General features: G+C 48.7%; 1 protein-coding gene across 19 annotated transcripts in view; it reads left to right on the top strand.

Annotated features, from left to right (window-relative positions):
- Positions 1-27,570, top strand: part of WDR27 (WD repeat domain 27) — a 275,520-nt gene that overhangs the window by 38,876 nt on the left and 209,074 nt on the right. For 12 of the 19 annotated variants that reach the window (XM_074036703.1, XM_074036702.1, XM_074036704.1 and 9 more), the window contains 10 exons: positions 525-592; positions 846-967; positions 1,392-1,474; positions 9,915-9,993; positions 12,689-12,766; positions 13,994-14,091; positions 17,133-17,222; positions 22,719-22,840; positions 24,303-24,436; positions 26,262-26,359. In XM_074036703.1, the coding sequence (XP_073892804.1) occupies positions 525-592; positions 846-967; positions 1,392-1,474; positions 9,915-9,993; positions 12,689-12,766; positions 13,994-14,091; positions 17,133-17,222; positions 22,719-22,840; positions 24,303-24,436; positions 26,262-26,359 (972 nt within the window). Of the gene's footprint in view, positions 1-524; positions 593-845; positions 968-1,391; positions 1,475-1,645; positions 1,948-5,863; positions 9,280-9,914; positions 9,994-12,688; positions 12,849-13,993; positions 14,092-17,132; positions 17,223-22,718; positions 22,841-24,302; positions 24,437-26,261; positions 26,360-27,570 lie in introns of those variants that run through there. The other 7 variants (XM_074036712.1, XM_074036711.1, XM_074036713.1 and 4 more) reach the window with 5 other exon arrangements.

The raw sequence follows: 27,570 nt of genomic DNA on the forward strand, positions 1-27,570 counted from the left end.
GTCCCTCTCCTCCGCTGCAGCAGGGCCTCCTCAGTGGCCTCCCAGGCACTGCTCCTCTCGGTGCCTCCTTTCCAGCCCTGAATGCTCAGACCTCTGTGGGGCTGCGGGATCCATCTGTCTTCATGCGCCCCCTTCCCTTCAGACGCCCATCCTTGCCCCTCCTCAGCTCAGCCAGGCATGGCTTCTCCTTGAAAACTCAGCCTTTCCTTCCCCCAAATGGTCACAGCTCTCATGACACATTTCCTTTCTGATCTGGTGCTGGACGTGTGGCTTCTCCAGGAGGCTGAGCTGCAGGTCCCAGTCCGAGTCACGGCCCGGCCTCAGAGTGGGGCCTGGCATGTGTGAGGCTCAGGGCCTGGTGTGTGTGTGGTCTGTGCTCTGGTGTGTGTGTGGCCTGGGGCCTTGTATGTGTGAATATGTGGTGCCCAGCCTGCAATGTGTGTGGCGGGGCCTGGGCAGTGACTCCGTGTGTGTGTGCTCCCTCCCTCCCCATCATGTTCTTCCTGGTCTTTGCTGAACTGAAGATTTCCAGAGCCTCAGCATCCCACTGGCCGGATCGTGTGCCCTGAGGAACCGCACCGCAGATCGCAAGGTCAGTCCTGAGATGCGGCCTTCCCTGTCTGTGAGACGTGCTGATCTGTGCCTCCAATTTCTCCTTTCTTTGGAGTGATCCTGTAATGACTGGCTGAGTAAATGGGGTTTTGTGTGTGAAAACGTTTTAGGAGTGGTGGGGCGATGTTGCTGCTGTGAGAATGAAGCAGAAGTTAGGATATGTGTGCAGATGCTCTTTTAGTCTGCTTTTACTGGACAGTGTCGCTGACGATGTTGAAACTATGTCCCTGCAGACGCTGTGCTTGCTGGCCTCCCTCTTTGGCGGGAAGATTGCCGTGTTGGAGATCGACCCGGCCGCGCTGGTCAGGGCTCAGCAGTGCCCCGGCCTGAGGCAGAGCCTCTCGGTGCCAGCCAGGTAGAGTGTCTTCAAGTGTGGAGTGTATGTGCGTGTTCACCAAGTAAGCGGCATTTGGATTTCTTTCTATGTTCAGAAATAAAGTTTAGGAAACTCTGAGGTCTACCAACACTGTTTGGAAGAAACATTTTTTCATGCTGTTGCTTCTGTCTTGTTGAAAGAGTTGATAGTTTATTTTAATTGAAACACTATTTTACTTCAGAACAGGATGTACATTATAAAGCAGCACTTTTATTAAGAATATATTAATTTTTTCCTACAAGGATAAGAATACGCTTGACAGTTTTCATTTTCAAATACTGTTATGTCCGTAGCTGCGTGAATTAGTCATTTGTAACTGTCTTTAAAGTGTGTATGTCACTGAAACATTTCTATCATATTGTTGTTTGCGCTCCTAGTTTCATGTGGCTTGTATCTGTTTCAGCTCCTGTGTCCTACCGACCTCTCCACTGTATCTGGGAATTGCCAAGGAGAAGAGCACCAAGGCTGCTAGTGGACGGCGGTGTGGTCAGTATGGGGTGCTATGAAATCTAAGAATACAAGGCTGATGCGTTCTCATTGTGGTTAGGGCTGCTGCATTGTTTTGCGAATTCCTGTTTGTTAAAATACGCCTTCCGTACTTCCTTCCATCCTTCCCTCCTTCGTGGCTCTGCCTCTTACGTGTTTGTTCCGTGTCAGCTGTGGTGGGGAACATGCTGGGTGCTTCCCCTCCTGAACTGGCCGTCACTCATGGGATTCGGCAACATGCCCAAGACTGACCGCTGTTCCTCTGGTGCCTGGTGCAGTGGGGGTGCAGAGTGGACCCTTCAACAATGACTGACCGTGAGAACATTTGTTCCCCTTTTTTCTCTGCTGAGGAATTTGAAAGCAAATCCTGAGCGTGTGATTGTACGCCTGCGCACTTCAGTGTGCCTTTCTGGAACACGTATGTTTTTACGTAGCCACCAGGACATTATATCGAAACAGGTAATTTTTTGGAAGCTTTTTTTTTTTTTTGAGACGGAGTCTCGCTCTGTCGCCCAGGCTGGAGTGCAGTGGCGCGATCTCGGCTCACTGCAAGCTCCGCCTCCCGGGTTCACGCCATTCTCCTGCCTCAGCCTCCCGAGTAGCTGGGACTACAGGTGCCCACAACCGCGCCCGGCTAATTTTTTGTATTTTTAGTAGAGACGGGGTTTCACCGTGGTCTCGATCTCCTGACCTTGTGATCCGCCCGCCTCGGCCTCCCAAAGTGCTGGGATTACAGGCGTGAGCCACCGCGCCCGGCCCTGGAATCTTGTATTAGCAAGGCCATAGTAAATTATTCTTGATTGCCTTGACAATATTTTCTGTTGGTTTGTTCTGAGCAGCAGCCAAACAAATCCACATGTTGCATCTCTCAAACTTTTAGATGGTAAACTTCATTATGTTCCATTTATTTCAAGGCTCACTGATAATTACTTCTTTTTTCCCTTCAGTGACCAGTCTAACCCTTTAATCTATCTTGTGAAACCTCCTACTGGACCTCATTCGAAAAACGAAGGCATTCCCGCAACCCCCTTTCACCTTCTGCCTTGTAGCTCCCTGACTGCTGGGCCTCACCTCCCAGAAGGGCGTTCTCCCCAGCCAGCGACCTGGCAGCCCCACCCTCGGGCCTCTCCCCAGGCTGGGCTGGGCTAGGCTGGGCTAGGGTTCCTCTCCCCGGCCTGTGCTGGGCTGTGACCCCACCCTCGGCTCTCTCCCAGGCTGGGCTAGGCTGGGCTGGGCTGGGCTAGGGTTCCTCTCCCCGGGCTGGGCCGGGCTGGGCCGGGCCGGGCCGGGCCGGGCTTCCTGCATCAGACATGTCTGGACCTCCCGTGGAGACCGTCCTCAGACACGGGCTGTGTCCTTCATACTCCCACGTGGCCCCTGAGCTTGACTTCTGGGAATTCTGGCCTCTCTGTCCCTTCCCTACCAGACTTTCTGAAGTCAGGCCTTGAACACCTTCTGTGCCATTCCTAGGTCTCACTGACTGTGTGGTTCTGACCCGCCTTGCGGATCAGAGAGGGCCATTTTCAGGTGGAAGTCTGGGACTCAGAACTGAGCCTGGGGCTGGAGCTGTTTGCTTGTTCCGTCCTGTCATGGGGGTCCCTGCTGCTGGGGGTTTCCGACGGGTCCCCCATTCCTCGGCCCTATTTCCACAAAAGACCCACTGTCAGGGTTAAGTGTCCATCTCTTGCAGGTTTATGCTTTATGCTCTGCTGCCGTCCCATCACCATGGGGACAGTTCTGAGAAATTGTGAGAATGAAGGCCTGGGGAAGGCGACCAGGCATTGCAGCCTCTGGGCCAAGCTGACTCCTCGCCTGGGAGTGGCCTCTGACCTCCTTCCTCCTCATTAAGTCATGGCACTTCTGCCTTGTAAGGAGGTGCTAATTATTCACCATTGAAAAGGCATCTTAAATTGCAAAAAAACACTACAGCAGAGAAGACAGCAGCAGGTGGGTGTGAAGATGGCTGAGAAGAGAATGCCCCTGGGCTGCTGTGGGCCTAAGGTTTGCCCGAGCTGTCTCCTCCTCCTGGGCCCTCCTGGCCTCCTTGTTGCCCTTCTGGGCCTTCCTGGCCTCCTTCATCCTGGGCCCTCCTGACCTCCTCCTTGCCCTCCTGGGCCCTCCAGGCCTCCTCACACAGTCCCTTCCGGCCTCCTTGTTCTCAGCCCTCCCCGAACCTCCTCGTCTTCCTGGACCCCGCAAGCCTCCTCACATGCTTTCCCCCCACCCCTCCTGGTCTATCTTGGCCCTGTCAGTCTTGCCTCCTGCCATTCATCCTTAACAATTGACAGCAGCAGGAGTCAGAGAAATCCCCAAGCAGACACAGTCCCCAGGGAAACCCGACCTCCAAACCAAAGACAGGTTCACGTCTGAAAGCCGAACTACATGTCTCAGGTAAATCCACAGACCGGATTGAGAACCTCTTTTCCTGTTTGGCACGCTTTCCTCTGATTGGCCCTATTTTACATATACCCACTCTTCCCTAATTGGTTTTTGACACTGCTGTGCCCATCTTTGAGTCATGCCTTTTTTTTTTTTAGCCTTTTTTGCATAGTCACAAACCAATCAACATGCACTCCCCCATTCTGAATCCACAAAAGCCCCAAACTCAGCCACACTGGGGGACCACCTGACTGAGGGTGGGGGCCATGACTGAGGGTAGGGGCTGCCCTCTCCAGGTCCCCTCTCTGCTGAGAGTTGTCACTCAATAAAACTCACCAGCCGGGCACGGTGGCTCACGCCTGTAATCCCAGCACTTTGGGAGGCTGAGGTGGGTGGTCCACAAGGTCAAGAGATGGAGACTAGCCTGGCCAACATAGTGAAACCCCATCTCTACTAAAGATATAAAAATTAGCTGAGCATGGTGCCACGCACCTATAGTCCCAGCTACTCAGGAGGCTGAGGCCGAGAATTGCTTGAACCCCGGAGGTGGAGATTGCAGTGAGCTGAAATTGTGCCATTGCACTCCAGCCTGGGCGACAGAGCAAGACTCTGTCTCAAACAAAACAAAACAAAACTCTGCCCTGCTCACCCTTCAGTTGTCAGGGTAACCTATTTTTCTTGGATGCAGGACAGGGACTCAGGACTCACCAAATGCGGGTATGAAAAATGCTGTAATGCGGTAGCCCTCCACCTTCCTTCCTTAGCCAGCGCTAGGCAGCTGCCACACGTGACAGGAAACAGCAGTGGGGCCGGGCCAGCCCCAGAGGTGCAGGGCAGGGCAATGGGACCGAGAGCCTCACACAAGCGGGCCAAGTAGGCAGGTACCTCCTGCAGAGAGCCGGGGTCAAGGGAGGCCCGGGCAGGGGCATCGCCAGCCTTGGGGGTCTCCAGCTGGCAAAGAGGCACCGAGAAATCCATCATCACAATGAATCCTCTCACATGTCTCATCTGGGGCTGTTGATATGTTGAGTAATATTCTTTCTTAAGTGCATTCTTTTGTGATTTGTTTTTTTCACTTCGTGTCTGTGAGATTTGTTTCCATTGCTGTACAGCATTTTGTTGCCTGGATATACTGCGGTTTATGTACCCACAATTTATTCAGTATTAATAGCCGTTTGGCTTATCCCAGGCTGTTGCTGTTGTGAGCAATCTTTGCAGCACCTGCTGCACCTGCTGTACTTGCTGCACCTTCTGCACCTGCCGTACCCTGCTGCACCTGCCGTACCCTGCCGCACCTGCCGTACTCTGCCGCACCCTGCCGCACCTGCCGCACCCTGCTGTACCCTGCTGCACCTGCCGCACCTGCCGCACCCTGCCGCACCTGCCGTACCCTGCCGCACCTGCCGTACCCTGCTGTACCTTGCTGTACCCTGCTGCACCCTGCCGTACCCTGCTGCACCCTGCCGTACCCTGCTGCACCTGCTGTACCCTGCTGTACCCTGCTGCACCCTGCTGCACCCTGCCATACCCTGCTGCACCTGCTGTACCCTGCTGTACCCTGCTGCACCTGCTGTACCCTGGAGCCGGGAGGGCTGCCCTGATGTCTGTGGGGGCAGCTGCTGAGCTCGGGGTGAAGGTTCCCCACATGGCAGGTCGACGGCAGACGATGGTGAAGGCCTTCCCAGGTGGCTGGCCAGCGGCTACTCCAGCTACTCTCTTGCCCCGAGTTCTTGCCATGGCTACATGTTACTGGACGCTGGAATTTCTGCTCACCCAGTGTGAGACAAGAATAGCACTGGGTGGTCGCAGGAGGACGGAAAACCCAGGCAACAGCGAAGACAGGAATGTGGCAAAGTAACCACAGGATGGCAGAAAACCCAAAGCAAGGGAGGGAGAGAGAAGAGAAGGCAAACCCACCAGCGTGATGTGTCCTCTGTTCTCCCGGGAAAACGCGAGTAAGGGAGAACGAGGCTGTGGTGGGGGCTTACTTAAAATCCCCTCCTTTCCCAGAATACCTGATGATGATCCTGCCCTCTCGTGAAAGAAACCTGCAAAATGAGGAACACAAACTCCTCTCCACGCCTCCCTCTGAGTGTGCCTCCTGAGCTTGCCTCCTTCTCCTGAGCGGGCCTCCTCCTGAGCTTGCCTCCTTCTCCTGAGCGGGCCTCCTCCTGAGTGCGCCTCCTTCTCCTGAGCGGGCCTCCTCCTGAGTGCGCCTCCTTCTCCTGAGCGGGCCTCCTCCTGAGCTTGCCTCCTTCTCCTGAGCGGGCCTCCTCCTGCGTGCGCCTCCTTCTCCTGAGCAGGCCTCCTCCTGAGTGCGCCTCCTTCTCCTGAGCGGGTCTCCTCCTGAGCTTGCCTCCTTCTCCTGAGCGGGCCTCCTCCTGAGCTTGCCTCCTTCTCCTGAGCGGGCCTCCTCCTGAGCTTGCCTCCTTCTCCTGAGCGGGTCTCCTCCTGAGCTTGCCTCCTTCTCCTGAGCGGGCCTCCTCCTGAGTGCGCCTCCTTCTCTTGAGCTCACCTGGCTTCTCACTTAGGCACGTGCTTTCACTTTGCAGCAAAAGCTGCTGCTTTTCCCATCTAAATTTTTGCTCTGAAGTGCCAAGATCCTGGAAACTGGCTGGGGGTGGTGTCTCACCAGCATTTGGAGACCCTCCTGAGTCGTCTGGCAACCAGTGACAATACAGAGGTGTCTTTTGATTTTGTTTGCGTTTTCCTGGTTAAACATGAGGTGGTTATTGCGTGTGTTTAATCAGCTACGTTTTGCTGTCATAAACCTAATTAGCATTTATTATCTCTTTGCTATTATTTTGTACAGGATCCTTTGGATTCATGTTCTCACGTGATTGATTTCTCAGGAACTTCCTGAGTTTGGTTTTGGTGTGCCAGCTCCACAGATGAGCTGGGAGGAGCTTTCTCTGTGTCTGTACCTGAATGGTTGGTGTAGAATTTTAAATTAGATGTATGATTGATTTTGAGTATAAAACCAGCCTGGTGTGTCAGGGATAAATCCCAGGATGTGTAGTCTTCTTCTTGTGTTGTTGAATTCGGTTTGCTAATATTTTGTTGAGGATTTTGGCATCAATTTTCACTAGAGAAATGGGCCTTTAGTTTTCTGTGTGTTTTTTTCTGTTTTGTTTGCTTTTGTATTTGTTTTTCGGAACTGAATGAAGTGCAGTGTGTTCCCCCAAAGGAGATTTGCGTTGCTTTCTAGGGGTTTGGGTTGCACAAATCCACAGCTTCCGGCCTTTCAAGCCACTTGTCAAGGTCACTCTGACTGCAGGGTCATCAACCTGGGACTAGTACAGACCATCACGGCACAGGGTTCCTGGGCCAGTTGGAGAAGGTGAAGCTCGCATAGTGGCCGAGGGCTCGGCCTTTCTGCCCTCACCTCCCTGAGGCCATACAAATCCTCAGCCTGTGTGGCTGGAGTTGAAGCCATCCACAGCTCACCTCAGTTTCGATATCTTGTCCCCATTTTCTTTCCCCTTTTAACAAAATGAAGCACATATTTCTTCTGGCATTTGTGGTTTTTCTCTGTGGGAGAGGCCATCTGAATACCTAACCAGTGTGTTATACAGATAATGAAAGTCAGCATTTACCTTTTAAATAGCAGCACCCTCAAAAAATTGAAAAAGGCCTATGTAGTAATGATGCTAATGAAGAATTGAAAGTGTTTATTAGGTAAATAATATGGTTTTATACATTATTTATGTGGTAAAGAGTCTGTTTTTCGTAGTCTTTTAAAAGACTTTCTGTTCATTTACTTTTTTTCATTTAAGATATATATAAAATAAAACTTACCATTTTAACCATTTTTAGGTGTATGGTTCAGTGGCATTCCTTACCTTTTCATTGTTGTGCAATGTAAAAAAACCTTTTTGAACCATTTGCTTAATTAATAACAGGAATTTTATACGTATATGTATATTTCTAGTAAAAAATGTTTGGAAAAACTTGACTAACCAATATTAATTAAAATGGCTAATAGTTGGAATCATACTAGACTGTTCAGGTGGTTTCCCAAAGCTCTGACTGTTTCCATGGAAAGAAACTCCCCTATGAGAGTGGGCTCCACACTGAGTGGCGAGCAGTGCCTCCTGCGTGTCCATCACACGGGGTCCGTCACACGGGGTCCGTCACATGGGGTCCGTCACATGGGTCCGTCACACAGGGTCCGTCACATGGGTCCATCACACAGGGTCCGTCACACGGGATCTGCTTGTCAAGTCTGCCGCCCTGGACGGCTGTGCGTTTGGGAAGTGAGATCTGTGCACACAGTCTGTTGTGAAGGAGACACGAGTCTCGTGATTTCACCTTTAAACTTACCGTGTTTGTTTCCTTAGCTTTTCTTCTTACCTACGCTTCATTTAGATCACTCCTTAAAAGTGGAATTTTTAGACTTTTTGTCAACATGGGTCATCTTGTTTCAGACGAGCATATGTGATGTACTATGGTTCGCAACTAACGACAGCATTTACAGTTTAGAACAAAACCTTCAGTAAGAACAATTATATAAATAGTTTTAATACAGAGATAACTTTTCTGTAGCAAGAAAGTGATGAAATTTTAACATGTTGATGTTTTGTGTGTAATTTAGAAAATATTCCCATGGAAAATTAATGGATATGTTTCATTTACAGTAATGCTGTAATCCCAAAATTTGCCTTCCTCTACTTACAACACTATAACAGAGATAATATAAACAGAACATATGTGGTAGATGAGGAACTATTATATTTTAATGCTTAGAGCATTTGTAAAACTAATATGCAGTTACGTATTTATAAACCTTATTCTAGGACTTTTAAGACTTTCTCATAATGAAGTGTACTACTAATGTGCCCGTAACTTTATCATTTTATCCTGAAATGGTTTTCCTTCTGGTGATATTTGATTATTTTCTGGAGAAGGTTTTTTCTCCTCTCCTGACTGTGGATTGGACAGTGCAGTTTCCTGGCTTCTCCTGGGAGCAGTTACTTTTCTAGCGCCCTTGCCCTCTGAGGGTTCCTTTGGGGTCCCAGCTGTGTGTGGTGTCTTCCTTTCCCTTGGAAACCTCTTCCCCTCCAGGTCTGGCTTCGCTCTGCAAGCCTGTGAGGTCGGTGGAGCCCAGGCCCAGGGAGGAGACGTGGCTTACAGATTCCTGGTCACCTCCTGGACTCTGATTTGCACAGTGAGACGTCCACAATATTAAGTTAATATTCTCTTAGGGCCACTTGATTCTTAATGGGAATGTGATTAGGTTTTCCTGTATGAAATAGTGCCAGAAACAGAACTGAATTTCTTTGTTTTTTAAAAAATAACTATTTTTAGAATTTTTCAGTATCATGCAAATATCCATTTTTCTAAAGCTATTTTATAATATTGTACAGACTATTCATATTGAACACCAACTATTAAATTTATGCAAAAATAAATAGTTCTGGCAAAACTATATTTGGTCTGAAAACATTTTTTTGATTTGTAAATATTTGTGGTAAGTTCACGTGATGTCAGAGTTTTTGTCAACTGGTAGTGCTATGCAAAATGTAAAATAGGCTAGGCCGCGCGCAGTGGCTCACGCCTGTAGCCCCAGCACTTTGGGAGGCCGAGGCAGGCGGATCATGAGGCCAGGAGATCAAGACCGTCCTTACCAACATGGTGAAACCCCCTCTCTACTACAAATGCAAAAATTAGCCGGGTGTGGTGGCGGACACCTCTAATCCCAGCTACTCGGGAGACTGAGGCAGGAGAATCGCTTGAACATGGGAGGTGGAGGTTTCGGTGAGCCGAGCTCACACCACTGCACTCCAGCCTGAGCGATAAAGCAAGACTCCATCTCCAAAAAAAAAACAAAAAACAAAAAACAAAAACAAAACGCAACAACAAAAAAACAACCAACTTGGGCTGTTTTCTTATCCTTGATTTAATCTTTTGCTGATGATGGTTGGTGTGACTTCAGATATGACACCTCTTACATTTATGGTCAGAAATTCATTCTGTTTTGAAGAAACTCTGTTCTTCTCATGTCCATCCTGAGATGCTAATTTTAAGTGTTTGTTTCTTCTTTAAAATTGCCTTTCCACAGCTGCACAGAACGTCACGAAGGACCAGCGCCTGGTTTTCCACAGTAAAGTCAGATCATCTGGTTATGCGTCAGCACCACAGTAAGTAAACTCATGTCAGTGAGAGACAGAAATGCACCTGCATCACAGATGCAGGACTTTAACACAGTAGGGACACACATATGTCCCTGAGGTTCACAGCATGGAGAGAGGACACAGCAATAGAAACAGAAGTTAAAATGTGGTGGGTTGGACCCCAGCATGCCAGTTAGCAGCAGCTGCAGCAGCAAATGTTTCCTGGGCACTAACTGTGTGCTGGGCCTCAGAGCAGCCCTCCGCATCCTTTTCTGATAACGTGGTGGTCCCAGGAGATGAGAGGAAGCTGGTGGGCTCTGGGGCTGGGAGAGCGGGACGATGCTGTAAATAAACACGGCCCATCAAGGCCAGACACAATGTTCTTCTTAGAACATAACTTTGCTGTAACATCAGAGCACGATAACAGAGTGCATTTAGGCCCTGAGTTAGCAAGACTGCTCCAAGGCAAGGAGATACAAAGCAGCCAAGAAACCACAGGGTGGCCTTGAGATTTCCTAAACCTTCACAAGCCCACTCCTGAAAGGCAAATGTGACTTTTCTAAAGAAAATGCAGACATATACCCTGCCTCCTACCTCACCTCTTGACCTTTTATGTCTCTTAACATAGTGGCCAAAATGACTCTGTTACCTGGAGTCCCTGTCCTCAGTGCACACACTCATCTCCCTGGTTGGCGCTCACCTCTACCAAGCTCCCCGCTTCATGTTCCCCTGGCCACTCCCCGACTCCCACCCTGCCCCCTGGGACTGCTGTGCTCCAGGCAGAAATCCCAGGCCACTGTGTAAACACAGCCTCCAACCTTCCAAGCTCTTCCCAGCTCTGCTTGTTCTCTTTGGCTTGAACAATGGTGACTGTGTCTTCTTAGCTGTTCTTTAAATCCCTGTGTCTGGGACAGCACTCAGCACCCTGGACCCTCATAAGGCACTTCTGGAGGGATGGATGGATGGAGAGATGGACAGAAGGGGATGGAGGGATGAGAGATGGATGCATATGTGCATGGGTGGTGGGGATTTGGGATGGAGAGATGAGAGGTGGATGGGGGGAGGGATGGATGGAGGGGATGGAGGGATAGAGAGACGGATGAGTGGGTGGATGGATGGAGGGGATGGAGGGATGAGAGATGGATAAGTGGGGATGGATGGAGGGATAAGAAATGGATGGAGGGGATGGAGGAATGGAGAGATGAGGGATGGATGAGTGGGTGGGTGGATGGAGGGATGGAGGGGTACAGAGATGAAAGATGGATGAGTGGGTAGATGGATGATGAAGATGGAGGGATAAGAGATGGATGAGTAGGTGCACGGATGGAGGGGATGGAGGGATGGGGAGATGAGCGATGGATGAATGGGTACATGGATGGAGGGGATGAAGGAATAGAGGGGTGAGATGGATGAGTGGGTAGATGTAGGGGAATGGAGAGATGGAGAGATGAGGGATGGATGAGTGAGTGGATAGATGAAGGGACGGAAGGATGACGGATGGATGAGTGGGTAGACAGATGGAGGGGATGGAGGGATGCAGAGATGAGAGATGGATGAGTGGGTGGGTGGATGGAGGGGATGGAAGGTTGGAGAGATGAGGGATGAGTGGGTGGATAGATGAGGTGATAGAAGGATGGAGAGATGAGGGATGGATGAGTGGGTGGGTGGATGGAGGGGATGGAAGGATGGAGAGATGAGGGATGGATGAGTAGGTGCATGGATGGTGGGAGATGGAGGGATGGAGAGATGAGAGACGGATAAGTGGAGGGATGGATGGAGGGGATGGAGAGGATGAGTGGGTGGATGGATGGAGGGGAAGGAGGGATGCAGAGATGAGAGATGGATGAGTAGATGGAGGTGATGGAGGGATGGAGAGATGAGGAATTGATGTGTGGGTGGATGGATGGAGGGGGGATGGAGGGATGAGAGATGGGTGTGTGGGTGCATGGATGGTGGGGGATGGAGGGATGGAGAGATGAGGGATGGCTGCATGGGTGGCTGAATGGAGGGGATGAAGGAATGGAGAGATGAGGGATGGATGTATGGGTGGATGGATGGCGGGGGATGGAGGGATGCAGAGATGAGGGATGGATGTGTGGGTGGATGGATGGAGGGATGAGAGATGGATGAGTGGGTGGATGGATGGCAGGGATGGAGGGATGCAGAGATGAGATATGGATGAGTGGCTCAATTGATGGAGGGGGGATGGATGGAGAGAGATGAGAGATGGATGTGTGGGTGAATGGATGGAGGGGATGGAGGGATGAGTGAATGGATGGATGATGATTGGATGGATAAATTCTGCTCCAGTAGCATCTGCAGCTTTGTATGGATTCCCCAGTTCTGCCATATTAAGGCATGTTGTGAGTGTCAGGCTTTGTGTGGGAGCCCCAGGGAATGAGGGGTTAACGGACATTGGTGGCCCTGAGTGCCAGTCTGAGGCTTTGGACTTAAAGGAAAAGCCCAGCATCAGGATCCCATTATAGGATTTTAAAGGAGTCACAGGACGATGTGTAGCAGGACAACATCTCTGAGGCAGCGTGAGAGACACAGGAGGGGACGAGGTGACTTGAGGGCTGGAGGACAGGTGGGAGGGGCCCAAAAGCATTTATGCAGACGTCTGTATCTACGTATATAATTTTTTTCACTGTAAAATATGAATCTCTTAAGAACCTTAGAGCTCTTAATATTTGAGAGAGATATAAGAGTTTTCTTTCCACAGTGTGACTATGTTTTCACCAAAGACCAACATCAAGAGTGAGGGGAAAGGATCTTCAAGACGCAGGAGCAGCTGTGTATGGTGTGTGGTGTCGCGCACATTCCAAGTACATTTGAAATAACCTAGACCTTTCCAATGCTTTAACGGGTTCTTTTCCAAAAAAGTATAAGACCTTATATGTATACATGTGTTTACGTACATATGTACACAGATATGTATATGAATATTATTTATATATTTTTTTAGCCAAATTTAATTCTTTCCTGTTAATTTTTCAGACATGGTCTGTTCTTACCACCCTAACAATTTTGAAATATTAAATTTTTGTTAAAATTTGGTTTAGAAAATGCCATAGCCAGTGCTCCTCCCTGTCATGCACGTGGATTGGGTGAAAACACTGGGGCCGTTGTAGTGCCAGGTGCTCATTCTGAGTGGCCGTGGCCCGCGCCACTGGGGAGAACGCCTGTCCACGGGACTGGCTTCACACTGGCTGCGGCTCTGACTGTGGGCGTGTCCTACAGACACCTGGGCCCCTTGTGACTGGACAGGGAAGAGCTTGGGGGACGTCTAGAGTCCCTCCCAGTCCTGGATTTAAGATTACATTGAGGAGAGATACGGGCGCGTTCACTGCGTTTTTCTGCAGCCTTGCTGCTGTTCCTGCCACGCTCTGCTTGATATTACACATATGCTTGCAGCAAAATGCATCCAGGCCTTATGCAGATGAAGTGTGGCATCAGAGTTCCATTCAGCTCTGATTCTGTTGGTAATTTTTTCTGTGAGGGCCCCGCTTTCCAGACAGAGCGCGCTGCCTCTTCTGCATTTGGCTCTCGTGGGCCATCTGCTGAGAGCTGCTGGGCAGCAGTGGTGGCGAGGCCTCCAAATGCCACGCAGGGCCCAGGCGTGTTTATGGAAGGCATTGACATGTACCCAGAAGGCATCTGTAGATGTCGCCACCCACAGCGGCGTGAGACTGGAAAGCGAAATTCGTTTTCTGTTAGTGAGAACCCTCACCCCCAAATCGTCACAGTACTCACATCAGTTTATGTGAAACGCAAGAAATCCTTGCTGTTTTATATGTAAAATACATGTCTTTTTTGGCAATATGGAATGTAAGTCTATTTAAAAGAGTTATTTCATGATTTTGAATGTAAGAGTCCAAATATAGACATATATAGATAAATTTTCAAGTTTACTGGAATACAATTATACATGTCGATGGGGGGAAGCCCACTTCATTTCCTGCTATGTTTTACTTCTGATCTCACTTTGAATGTCTCCCAATCGCTGTTACCTCTGGCCTTCCCTTAGGGAGCCGTACCCCGTGGAGTGCGCTGTGCCCACCAAGCCCGGCCCCCAGGTTGCCGCCGCCCCCACCTGCACACGCGTGTGCTGCCTCCAGTACTCAGGTGCGCCACGTCCCGCGGGAGCTGGGTAGCATTTCATTTGTAAGTCTTTTATTCTGTCCACTGTAAACGTTTTTCTATTGTATCATAATTGTAAATATATTTTTTAAAACGTTGGTTACTTGAAGTTGCATGGCATGGTTTGTGTCTGGATAAAAACTGAGACTCCGTTTCACTCGACTATAGTGAGGGTGATCACTGGGCATCTTGCCCCTGCGTTGGCACAGAGACTGGCACTCACTCACTAGCAGCGAATTTGCTGTTCTGTGTCCAGCTCCTCCGGATTTTGCTCTCTGTGTGTCTGATCCCTCCTATAGAAGTGTTAAGGTGGGCCTGGTGGGAGGGCTTTGGCAGGCCGAGATGCTAACAGAGCAGTCGCTGCTTCCCTCTGGAGATGCGGTCTCTGCTCATGGGTAGGCTGGAGACGCCAGGCTGGGGATGACACTGCGCAGGCTGTGCACAGGATTCCTTCCTTACCAGACCCTCAGCCGGGCCCTTTTCCTGCAGGGCTGAGTGTGTCTCGGCTTCCGTGACAGTCGCCCTGTATCTCATGTATGTCCTGATAATGCCTTCATCAGGCTTCTCTTGGATCTCAGCAATTTTTTCTAAATAATGTTTGACAGAAGAGAGGAGCAGCTTGTGAGAGTGCCCTTGGCCTCTGCTAGGTAGTTCCAGCACTTGAACGCTTCTCAGAAGTGAGGTTTCCTTGCAGGTGAGCTGTGCCCTTGCCTGGGGCTGGACAGAAAGTCCTGTCTGGGCTGGTATCTTGTCCCACCCTCATGCCATCTGTCCAGAGGGTTGAGTCGCATAAGGGTTACCATTTACTACTCTGCTGAATTCCCTTTATTTTATTATATAATTGTAGCCAAAGAAGTTTTAAAATCATTTTCGGAAATTAGATAGGTAGTATTATCAGTAAATGTCCTTTTGATCTTTGATAGACTAAAACATTCCTTCAGTGTTATTGGCCTTCAAGTTTGAATATTGTGAGTGACATCTATAATTCCTTCCTTCCTTCCTTCCTTCCTTCCTTCCTTCCTTCCTTCCTTCCTTCTTTCCTTCCTTCCTTCCTTCCTTTCTTCCTTCCTTTCTTTCTTCCTTTCCTTCCTTCCTTCTTTCCTTTCCTTTCCTTTCCTTTCCTTTCCTTCCTTCCTTCCTTCCTTCCTTCCTTCCTTCCTTCCTTCCTTCCTTCCTTCCTTCCTTCCTTCCTTCCTTCCTTCCTCCCTCCCTCCCTCCCTCCCTCCCTCCCTCCCTCCCTCCCTCCCTCCCTCCCTCCCTCCCTCCTTCCCTCCCTCGGAGTCCCACTCTGTTGCCCAGGCTGGAGTGCAGTGGCACAATCTTGGCTCACTGCAATCTCCACCTCCTGGGTTCAAGCGATTCTCCTGCCTCAGCCTCCCGAGTAGCTGGGATTACAGGCATGCAGCACCATGCCCGGCTAATTTTTGTATTTTTCGTAGAGACGGGGTTTCGCCATGTTGGCCAGGCTGGTCTCAAACTCCTGACCTCAGGTGATCTTCCTGCCTCAGCCCCCCAAAGTGCTGGGATTACAGGCGTGAGCCACTGCACCCAGCTCTATCATTTATTTCTATCCTGTTTTCGGAAAATGTTTCAATGTAACTGCTTAGCTGAGTATGCCTCTGGACACTCTGCTGATTTGAGGCAGGCCCCGGGCCGTGTTTCAGGGAGTGTCCTGTCCTGAGTGAAGGGACCTTTTGGGTACAGCTTTTCCTGTTCACAACCTCGTACAGCAGCCACACTCTCTCATCCTGCTGCTCATCCTGCTGTTCCTCTTCTGTTAAGAAAGGACGGCAAGGATAACAAAGGCAGCACCTTACAAAGTTGTTGGGTAGAGGATATGAGAAAGGATTAACACAGGGGCTGGCGCTGCAGACCCCCATGTCGATGTTAGTGTTTGTGTTTCAGAACCAGGTCAACTAGAAGTTCTACTCTTGCCTGTGGTCAGTGTGACTCCTATGAATTAGGCTTTTCTACAGTGTGACTCCTGTGAACTAGGCTTTTGTGCAGTGTGACCCTATGAACTAGGCTTTTCTACAGTGTGACCCTGTGAACTAGGGTTTTCTACAGTGTGACCCTGTGAACTAGGCTTTTCTACAGTGTGACCCTGTGAACTAGGCTTTTCTACAGTGTGACCCTGTGAACTAGGGTTTTCTACAGTGTGACCCTGTGAACTAGGCTTTTCTACAGTGTGATCCTATGAACTAGGGTTTTCTACAGTGTGACCCTGTGAACTAGGCTTTTCTACAGTGTGACCCTGTGAACTAGGGTTTTCTACAGTGTGACCCTGTGAACTAGGGTTTTCTACAGTGTGACCCTGTGAACTAGGCTTTTCTACAGTGTGACCCTGTGAACTAGGGTTTTCTACAGTGTGACCCTGTGAACTAGGGTTTTCTACAGTGTGACCCTGTGAACTAGCCTTTTCTACAGTATGACCCTGTGAACTAGGGTTTTCTACAGTGTGACTCCTGTAAACTAGGCTTTTCTACCTTGTGACCCTGTGAACTAGGCTTTTCTACAGTGTGACCCTGTGAACTAGGGTTTTCTACAGTGTGACCCTGTGAACTAGGCTTTTCTACAGTGTGACCCTATGAACTAGGGTTTTCTACAGTGTGACCCTATGAACTAGGGTTTTCTACAGTGTGACCCTGTGAACTAGGCTTTTCTACAGTGTGACCCTGTGAACTAGGCTTTTCTACAGTGTGACCCTATGAACTAGGGTTTTCTACAGTGTGACCCTGTGAACTAGGGTTTTCTACAGTGTGACCCTGTGAACTCGCCTTTTCTACAGTGTGACCCTGTGAACTCGCCTTTTCTACAGTGTGACCCTGTGAACTAGGCTTTTCTACAGTGTGACCCTATGAACTAGGGTTTTCTACATTGTGACCCTGTGAACTAGGCTTTTCTACAGTGTGACCATGTGAACTAGGGTTTTCTACATTGTGACCCTGTGAACTTGGCTTTTCTACAGTGTGACTCGTACGTATTAGGCTTTTCTAAGAGGTCTTTTTTTTTTATTCTTTTAACAGGAGATGGGCAGTGGCTGGCCTGTGGGTTGTCCAACCATCTATCACTCGTTTTTGGTGCCAGCCTGACTGGGACACCTGCTGTGTTTTCAGGTAAAACGTGTCTTAATTTCCGTCGGTATGAACTTAAGGATGGGTCTCACTTGGATCCTGGTTGTCAGTTGCTAAAGGACACTTGTTTCCTTCAGGACATCAGCAGAACAAAACCACAGCTTGAATTGGGGTCTAAACTGGATTCACTGAGATCTTAAACCAAACAGGGTAAACATTACTCATGAGAACAGCGTGGCAGCACTTCCGTGGCTGGTGCCCTGGAGGCCAAGAGCCAATCATCTGTAGAGTTTTAGGGGAGTGAGTGAAGTTGAATCTTAAATAATTTAAATATATTTAATTAATGTAATCAAAAGGCATACAGTTGAAATACATTTTGAAATTTAGTAGGGTTTGTACATAGGAGTTTTTATAAACGTAACAAAGCAAACTATTTTCCTTTAAAAGTAGATCTGAGAGAAACAGTGTTAAAATTATGACCATTTCAACTCATAACTGGGACATATATTTGATTCCTAATTCTAATTCCATAAAACCTGATAGCTCTTCGTTAGGGTCCTGATACTGCTTGCCTCAGAACTTACACTTGGTAGATATTTTAACCAAAGCACAGAAACAACAAAAAATATCTCACTAGTCCTTCTGTTTTATACAGGTTTAGCATCCCTAATCCAAAATTCTGAAATCCAAATACCCTGAAATCCAGAATGCTCTGAGTGCCGACATAACACCGAGGAGATGCCCGTTGAAGCATCTCAGATTTCGGATTTTCGGGTTAGGGTTGCTTACCTGCCCTAATGCAAATATTCCACAATCGGAAAGAATGGGAAATCCAAAACACCTGTAATCCCACGCATTGTGAATATGGGACACTCAGCCTGTCGTGTGACCACCCCAAGGGCAGTCGTTAGGAAACACGGAGGTGGGGCCGAGTGGGGCTGAGATGGGGACGGAGGCAGCAGGAGCCAGGCCCAGGTAAGGCCACATCTGGGAGCAGATGAGCGCCCCCAGTGACTCCGGCCTCACGCCCTCTGCTTGCTAATGCCTGGGGCCAGGTCTCGGAGGCCCCCAAGGGCAGGCAGAGCTGGACTCGGCTCCTGCATGAGCAAAGCTGCCGCCCCTGCATGGTCTGGGCAGAGCACAGTTCTCCGGTCTTGGCCTGGATGCCACCCTTGCCCTTCAAGCCCCTTGCTCCTGGTCCCACCCCGCATCTATCCGGCAGCCTCAGAATCTTCACCATGCGCCCGGGAGCCCTGAGCCAGCCTGTTTCGTTGATTGATAGGAGTGGTTGTTCTGTTGACCGTGGATGTTTCCCTGTGTATTTTATTGTTGGAAAAAGGGCTTCTCACTGAACTAAGAAAATGCAGTGGTTTTTCAAATCCATCTTTACAAAAACTTGCTGTGTTTCTGTGTGGGGGAAAAGTGCCACATTTACCCATCTCAACTGCACAAGCCACATCGTTTCACTTTGGGTGTGTAAGGTTTAATAGTGACATCACTCAATGTTGAAAATGTGACTGGTCTCTCAGCACCTGCTCAGAACACAGAAAAATGAGTGTCTTTATTTCCATTATGATCTGGGACAAATAAGTATAAATTCAAATTTCCTCCTGGAGAGTTCAGGGGCCTCTGAGCACATAGTCAGGTAGCACATCCCATCCTGAAAACCACTGAGAGCAACCGTATTTAATTTAATAAAGGAGTTATGTGTTTCTGCTTTAGATTATAGAATTTTTCCTATCAAAAATTGTGTCTAGTCCAAAGACAGGTACTTGAGTCCCAGGCCTTCCGCCAAGCATGAGCCTGGCACAGAGTAGATTCTCAGCGATACGGGATGGCGGGTTCTGAGCACGCCGCGCAGGAGAGCTGCATCGTCTGTACGCGCCCTGGAGCCAGTGGTGATCGTTGTGAAGTTCTGGGGTCAGGCATTTCGGAAGATTAAATCTAAAATTGCATTACAGATAGTGGAATTGTATAAAAACGAAATCTTTGTCAAAGTATGAAGTGAAGATCTGTGTCTCTCCTGTTCCTGAGCTTTTGGTTTGGCTCGAGCTGTGCCGAGTGGTTTCTGCTCTTCTCTGAGCGGAGACTGCACACGCTGGCCTCCATGCTGCTTATGTCCCTGAGCGGAGACTGCACACGCTGGCCTCCATGCTGCTTATGTCCCTGAGCGGAGACTGCACACGCTGGCCTCCATGCTGCTTATGTCCCTGAGCGGAGACTGCACACGCTGGCCTCCATGCTGCTTATGTCCCTGAGCGGAGACTGCACAGGCTGGCCTCCATGCTGCTTATGTCCCTGAGCGGAGACTGCACACGCTGGCCTCCATGCTGCTTATGTCCCTGAGCGGAGACTGCACACGCTGGCCTCCATGCTGCCTATGTCCCTGAGCGGAGACTGCACACGCTGGCCTCCATGCTGCTTATGTCCCTGAGCGGAGACTGCACACGCTGGCCTCCATGCTGCTTATGTCCCTGAGCGGAGACTGCACACGCTGGCCTCCATGCTGCTTATGTCCCCACACTCTTGACTGCTTCCCCAACACGGGGCTGCATCCAAAGGAAGTCTAGGTCCAGAGGTCTCAAGCTCTGACATAGGCCATGCATGGTGGCTCACACCTGTAATCCCAGCACTTTGGGAGGCTGAGGTGGATGAATCACTTGAGGTCAGGAGTTCGAGACCAGCCTGGCCAACATGGCAAAACTCTTTCTCTGCTAAAAAATACAAAAATTAGCTGGGCATGGTGGAGGGCACCTGTAATCCCAGCTACTCAGGGGGCTGACGCACGAGAATCGCTTGAACCCAGGAAAATCGCTTGAACCGCAGAGGTTGCAGTGAGCCGAGATGGCACCACTGCACTATAGCCTGGGTGACAGAGCAAAACTCTGTCTCAAACAAACAAACAAACAAACAAACAAAATCCTGACCTAGACAGGGTTTTAGAATCCTTTTCACTGTGTTTCTGAAGCTCCTCATCTCATCACACACACCACAGGGGAAACTGGTCAATTGAAAAGAGGAGGGAGGCCTTCCGTACAGTGAGGAGGTGGTGGGGAGAGAGAGGAAGAGGCACCCGTGTGGTCCCCCAGGGGCACGTTGCTTCGTGGGGACGGGCCTTGCCTGCGCTGATTCGTCTTCGATGCACCCTGTGGCCACAGCACTTCACGCATGTGTCTGGGGCTGGAGCGTGGGAGAGAAGGGGGATCCCACCTTTGGCAAGTTCTAAGGAATTGCCGTTGTTTTCATCCTGGGAGTGGAAGTCCGTCCCTGACACTTGAGATGAAGGACCAGGCCGATTTGTCAGGACTGAGCAGAAGGTGGCACTTTGCAATCCCTGTATTGCCGGTGCCTCTGCTGGCCTTGGTGGCTTAGTGGACCACTGGGCCCCCAGCAGACGCTGTGCTCATAGGAGGAGGTGGGAAGGACGAGAAAAACACGTTCTCTGTCTCACGAAGAAGGAAGAGCGTGGGTCGCGGTAACTTCACCCTCCCTCCTGTGTGACCTCCTGCGGCCTCTTGCAGCCTGTGGGTCAGGCAGTGGAGGCTGTTCTGAGCTTGATATTGGAAGAGAGTGGGCCACACGGCTGGTAATGGAGTGACTTCTGAGGTCAGTCACTGGGCAGAAGCGTCAGGCCCTTCTCACTGGGAGGATGCCCTTATGGCCCAGGCTGCCTGGACCAGGCCCTGCAGCAGGTGTCTGAACCTGTGATATTCTCGGATCATGCGGAGCTGTGGACGCCACTGGTGTTCAGTATGAGCAGCATGGGTGGCATCTGTTAATGGCAGTCATGAACTTGACTTTCCTTTGAGTCTTGTGGCTGCTGTTAGCAGGAGTGTTTGGAGCTTTCCTTAACCAGCCTCTGTACTTTTGCTAAAACTGCCAGAACTCTACACGTGAGGGCAGCAAAGCTATTTCACGTTTTTCTGCGCTGTAAATTTCTGCTCTGCGTTTCCTGGCGTCCTGTTGCAGAACTGAGTTATGTTCTTAAAATTACATCTTTCCTGGTGTTCCCGTCTTTTTACGCTGGTTCCCTGACAGATGTGGTGTAGTGAGATAGCAGTTCCTTGTCCGGTCTACAGATTGTGATGCGTGATTCACGTGCTGAGGCCCGCAGGAAGGGGCCTTCTGCTCCGTGGGAAGATCCCGGCTACAGCAGGAATTTTCTCGGGAGTTGTGGTTACCCATCCCCTGTGATTTTAATCACAAAGTGCTTAGCTATGGAGGTGAAATGGGGTCGCTGAGCAGGTCTGGGGTCATTTGTTGTCAGGAAGCAGGAGTGAGGCTGCCCTCAGTTTTCTCCTTGCCGTCCCAGCCCGGGTCCTCGGGGGGGGTCAGAGGCTGCAGGGCTGGGCGTGGCCTCTCCTTGTCCTCCCCTCCCCACCTCCTCCCCTCTCGCCCTCCTCACCGTGACGCCTGGCTTTCGCTCCAGGGTCGACCTCTGAGGAGAAGCACATCCCTGGTCGTCTTCGCTTTCTCCTTTCCTCTGCGTCCGCCGCTTGTTAGAACCGTCAGGTGGTGGCAGCTGAGAGACTGTTTGAAGACACCTCCCGGCCTGACAGCCGTTCTAGGGGTTATGAGGCAAGACAGGTCCAGAAACCAGCACGGGCTCAGGGCCTGGGCCCCAGGGTTAGGCTGGGGGTAGGATGAGGTGGGGTGTAGGATGAGGTCGGGAGTAGGATGAGGTGGGGGGTAGGATGAGGTGGGGAGTAGGATGAGGTGGGGGGTAGGATGAGGTGGGGAGTAGGATGAGGTGGGGGGTAGGATGAGGTAGGGGGACAGAAAAGCTCTTACAGGTGTATGAAATAAAGGCTGTTTGCCTCGTCGCCTACCTTAGTTTCATATCAGAGCAGCACACACTGCCGACATTCAGACGCCTGAAGACCAGCATCGGCGCTCTCAGAAATCAGCATCCAAGCAGCCATTGTGAGTTTAGACAAAACTTTTCAAATCTGTCAGAACAAATGATCGACTTATATGTGTGTGCTCAGGGATTTTTTTTTTTTCACTTTTTTCTTCAGTGTTGATGGCAGTTCTTTAAAATCCGGATGCATTATCATGGAGTCCACAGATTTCTATACTGTAGTTTATAATACTAACTGTTATCATGTTCTTCTCTGATAACATACACTCACAGATGCACACATGATGTTGAACTTCTTAGTTTAAGAAATGCGAGGTTTTACACTGCCTGGCCGAGGCATTCAATCACACTCCAAACCTCAGCACCACACAATACACGCTCCTAACAAACCCACACCTGCACCTCCTGAATCTAAAATAAAAGTTGAACAAAATGGAACATGAGTCTTTAGAGCAGCTGCCTTCAGAAGCCACATTGAGTCTCTACTGAAGGGAGATGGTGTACTTGGCCTCAGGCTCTGCGGCCTCACTGTGGCCAGGAGAAGCCTCCTGGCGCGCCCCTTATTACTTGACAAATGCTGTTCCGGTTGTGTTGTATGAAAGTACCAGATAAGCAGCACTCAGTCAAAACTGATACTAACAGTAGAAATAGTCACCCTCTCTGGTCATTCCTGTTAGGTCACGACGGGGCGGTGAACACCGTGTGCTGGAGCCAGGACCGGAGGTGGCTGCTCTCTGCGGCCCAGGATGGGACCCTGCGGGTGTGGTCAGCTCGTGGGGCAGAGCTGGCACTGCTTCTGGTAATGGACGGTCACCTCTGCCATGGGCAGTCATTTCCGAAGGAGCTGAGAGCTTCTCAAAAGTCTCATTTTACCTTAACAGGAGATGAGGAAAGGGACATAAGCCAAGAGTTTGCTTTAGAAAAGTTATTGATTAAAAGTTATTGCTTCAATGCAATAAACATTATTGATTAGTTTTTTAAATGTGTGTCTACATGTATATATTCACACGCACTCAATAGGCACATGCATATAGATGCATACACATATGCACACTTACTTGCCACATATTCACATGCATGCAGTAGGCACACGCATATAGATGCATATGTATGTGCACACTTACATGTTTGCCACATATTCACACACGTGCAATAAGCACATATGATATAGATGCATACACATGCATGCACTTACATACTTACCACATATTCAGATGCACACAATAGGCACACGCATGTAGATGCATACTCATGCGCACACTTACATACTTGCCACATATCCACATGCACACAGTAGGCACACACGCATATAGATGCATGCACACGCGCACACTTACATACTTGTCACGTGCGCGCATACATTCATATGCTTAAATCTATCCTTATGTTTGTGATGGTCTGCGAATGCCACATGATTAATACTGAAACATTTGAAGAATTTAAAATATTGATTCAATGTGATTTCGTAGACCAGAAGCAAAATGGCCAAGGGGCTACTATGTGGGGGAAGTATATTTTAGGAAGAAGAGCGACTTGTTTCGATGAACTTACATGAGATCATTTGGGAGCGGAACAGGAAAGGGGAGACAGGAAGATGATAACCTTATGACTAGGACAGGGAAAGAGAAGGAAATGGTAGGAAACTCACCTGCAAATCATGAAATTATGAACAGGTGACTTGCAAAGAACGTAACATAAAAAGCAGTCGCATTTTCAAAGATGTTGGCATTTATTTTCTATGGGTCTTTTATAGAAAGGGGATTGAAGATGAGAAAGACAAGAAAGGCAGTGTCAGTTAAGGAACACCCAGGGCCTCTCTAAAGGTGAAGCATTTGGCAGCAGCTTCAGGAAGTAGTTTGCTGAGAGCTGTGGATGCCGTCAGCTTGCTCTGTGTCATAACACGTTTGGTTGTGAGGTCTAAATATGAGAGCAGACACCTCAGAACTACATTTTAAAACAGTTTAAATTTCAGCTTTAATAAAATCCTTGCTACTTAGTATGTTTACTGCTGAGTTTCAATTCTTTTAAAGTTGTTAAATGGCTGGAATTCAAAGCATTCATTACAGTGAAATTTTAATCATATAATACCTTTCAGAAGTAGTAGGCAGAAACAAAAATTGTAGATTGGGTCTAACAAAGTGTATGTACGCATTTAGAATAAATAGATGTTGGGTTTTAAGAAGAAACAATTTTATGTTTAGAGCAATAGTGTTTTTGTTAACATTTATCATATTGACAGTAATTACTGGTTTGCATTACAGGGCAGAGACATGTCTTCTAAACCGATACAGTCTGCACAGTTTTATTATATAGATGCCTTTATATTGTTATCTTCTGGCCCTGAATTTCAGCTACTGAAGTATCATATTGACACTTGCAAAGATGAGATGAAGAGGTAGGCACCCCTCCACCCTGTGCATTAGTTTTAGATCAGAGGAAGCCGTTTCAATAATGTGATGTTGAAAAGGTATTTACATTTTAAAAAGTTGCCCCAAATTTAATAATGACCTCATATCACTAAACTGCTGATGAGAGGGAATTATCCAGATCCTACGCATTTTAAACCTTCCTTTGTATTACTACGTGGGGGGCCTTTGGCATGACAGAATGCGAGAATCTGGGGGATTTGAGAAACCTCAGTTATCATCTCGGCTCTGCAGCTATTGAAGTGATGTTATGTGGAACAAATACTATTGATAATACAAAGTTAAATTATGAACTATTTCAAATATATACATATATATGGGGAATAATATCTCCTTAGCTACACTTAGCTTGGACAAGTATTAACATTTCACTGTCTTTGTTTTCCAGAATTTTTAAAGAAATAAAATATTACAGAGGGAATTAGGAACCTGTCTCCCAGTCCTGTCTGCTTCCCTTTTCTTTCCTTTTGAGATTGGCATATTTGCTTCTTGGTTGTAGTTTTATATTTTTGCTGTATCTCTATGTATTCATGTCATTTTTTTTTTTTTTTGAGTGTAACATAAGCGCACCTTTCTTAATCAAAGTTATCTTTCTGAGATGTGTGACTTCAGTTTGTTAATTGGGGCGAGTGCCCTGCTGGCAGAATGGGCACCGCGTCTGCCTACTTCTCCCATGGAGGGACGTCGGGTTGGGACCTGCAAAGGGTTGGGTCTCCCAGCCAATAGACGGGCTTGCAGGGAATCCCTGGTCTCAATGAGAGCGTCCCCACTCTCATCTGTCCCGTGTCACAGCTTCCCAGGAGTGACTTCTGGCCTGTGCTGGGGCAGGTTGTACACAGAGGAAGGGCTCCAGGACCCAGCAGCTCCCTCCTGTGGCCCCTCCCTCAGCCTTGTCTTCAGAGATGCCTGGGACTTTCAGTCCTAAAGTTTGTTCATTTGTTTGTTTGTTTGTTTTTGAGATGGAGTCTCGCTCTGTCGCCAGGCTGAAATGCAGTGGTGAGATCTTGGCTCACCGCAACCTCCGCCTCCCGGGTTCAAGTGATTCTCCTGCCTCAGCCTCCCGAGTAGCTGGGATTACAGGCGCCCCCCACCACACCTGGCTAATTTTTGTACTTTTAGTAGAGACAAGGTTTCACTATGTTGGTCAGGCTGGTCTCGAACTCCTGACCTCATGATCTGTGTGCCTCGGCCTCTCAAAGTGCTGGGATTACAGGTGTGAGCCACCACACCTGGCCTGAAGTTTATTTTTACTTACCGGGAGGGAGCTTCATAGGTCAGCTCATGTCACAGGCTTCCCGTCTCGGCTGGCACAGCCCTTTACCCCTGAGAGTTGGCAGCTTCTCTTCTTGTTCTCGCCTCCTCTTTCTGATCTTGTGGAACTTTCTCTTAGAGATCACTTTGCAGCCACTTCAGCTGGGTTTCGGGAGGTAGCGAAGCTGAAGCATGTGTTCAGTTACATGTAGCGGGAGATGGGCAGGTTTTTCTAAGGCATACACGGAAACACCCTATACTAAAAGGCTGGTGCATTTGACCACAGGCTGAAGAAGGAGGAGGAGGTGGGGGATCTTTCATATGTCAGAAATCACCACAAATAATTAGATGTTAATAGAAAAACAGGTTTTTCCCCTAAAGAAAAATCAAGGTAGCTAATTCACTTTTTCCCTCAGTATCATAAAATGTGACTTTTAAAGTGATATGAAAACTTTCTTTTCATGTTTAATGTTTTTAAACATAAGATATTTAGTGTAGTGGAAGGAAAGCAAGAAGATTGATCATCTTGATTTTCTCTTCCAGATATAAACAGAAGAGCAAGTCCAAGCTGATTTGCAGGCTCTCCACGACGGGTGCAGTAGACGTGACCAGTCTATCGGCAGTCAACGACTTTTATTCCCGTATCCTTTCTCCCAGATCCCGGTAGGGTTTTACGCCCTGAGTGTCATTCCTCTGGCAGAGGTGTGTGCTGAGCATCTCATGAGTGTCAGGCATTGTGTGAGGCTCCGGGAATACACGGACCCTTCTCATGGAGCTCGCTGTCCTTGTGTTAATTGTACGTGTTAATAATGCATCTCAATATTCAGAAAGGGCCTCAAGGGAAGAAGAAACCTGAGTGCCGCATAGCTCATGCCGTCCAGCAGGTGGGCTGACCTGGTACTTCTGCTCTGGACTTTGTTGACTAATGTCTAGTAATTTAGTTATTCTATCTCATCTGCAGAGCTGGCAAAAATCATAGCAGTTGCTGTTCAAAATAATATGAAATGGAATCCAGAACTTTAATTTTTGAGATTTTTATGGCTAACACCATTGCTTTTAATTTTCAAAGTTGATTTTAATTTATTTAGGGGAAAAGCTCCAGATCTTTAGGAATTCATTGTATAAAGTTTTAATTTACTCAAAGTTCAGTCTAAGTTGAACTCTATTGGAGGGTTTTATAGTTGAACTAAAAGTGGTAGGAGGTTGTAGTATGTTTTAGTTAGAAATGTGGTAATTTCATGCTAGAATTGGTGCTAAAATACCTAGCAGAAATAAGAAAGATGTCATTAGGATTACTTTAGCTTAAATGATGGTTTCTGGAATACAAGGATACTAGAGTCAAGAGTAATCCAGTGCTAACACCAGCATTACGGGTCTCTTGACTCCAGTGCACCTGTGTTCCCACCACATATGCTCATTACTTCAGCATTCAGGGCTGAGCATTGAGGCTTGGGGGGTGCTGGTGGTCACACGAGCCCTAAATGTATACATTGCTCCTCATAGGTCAAGTTTATGAAGCATGTCACGGTCACCTGCCAACATGGCACTGTCTGGGCTGTGTCTCCCCTCGTGAGACCTGCCCCAGGTGCTGTCACCCACTCTGTGGGTCTGTCTAATCTTAGTTCAGTCCTTTCTTCTGAGTGCAGTGTCTACATATTCAATTATTTGACATCTGATTTGGGTGTTTCATGGGCATCTCAAATACCACGTATCTAAAGCTGGAACTCCCACTTCAAAACAGGCACTGTGGTGGTCTCCCTTTCCCTAAGCAGCCCCCCACCCCCGCCCACCTGCTCTTGCCAATGCCTGGGGCCAGATGGGGTGGGGCTGGAGTGGGCTCAGGACGTTTCAG

This window comes from Macaca fascicularis, chromosome 4 (assembly GCF_037993035.2).
Source record: "Macaca fascicularis isolate 582-1 chromosome 4, T2T-MFA8v1.1".
Classification (NCBI taxonomy): Eukaryota; Metazoa; Chordata; class Mammalia; order Primates; family Cercopithecidae; genus Macaca; species Macaca fascicularis.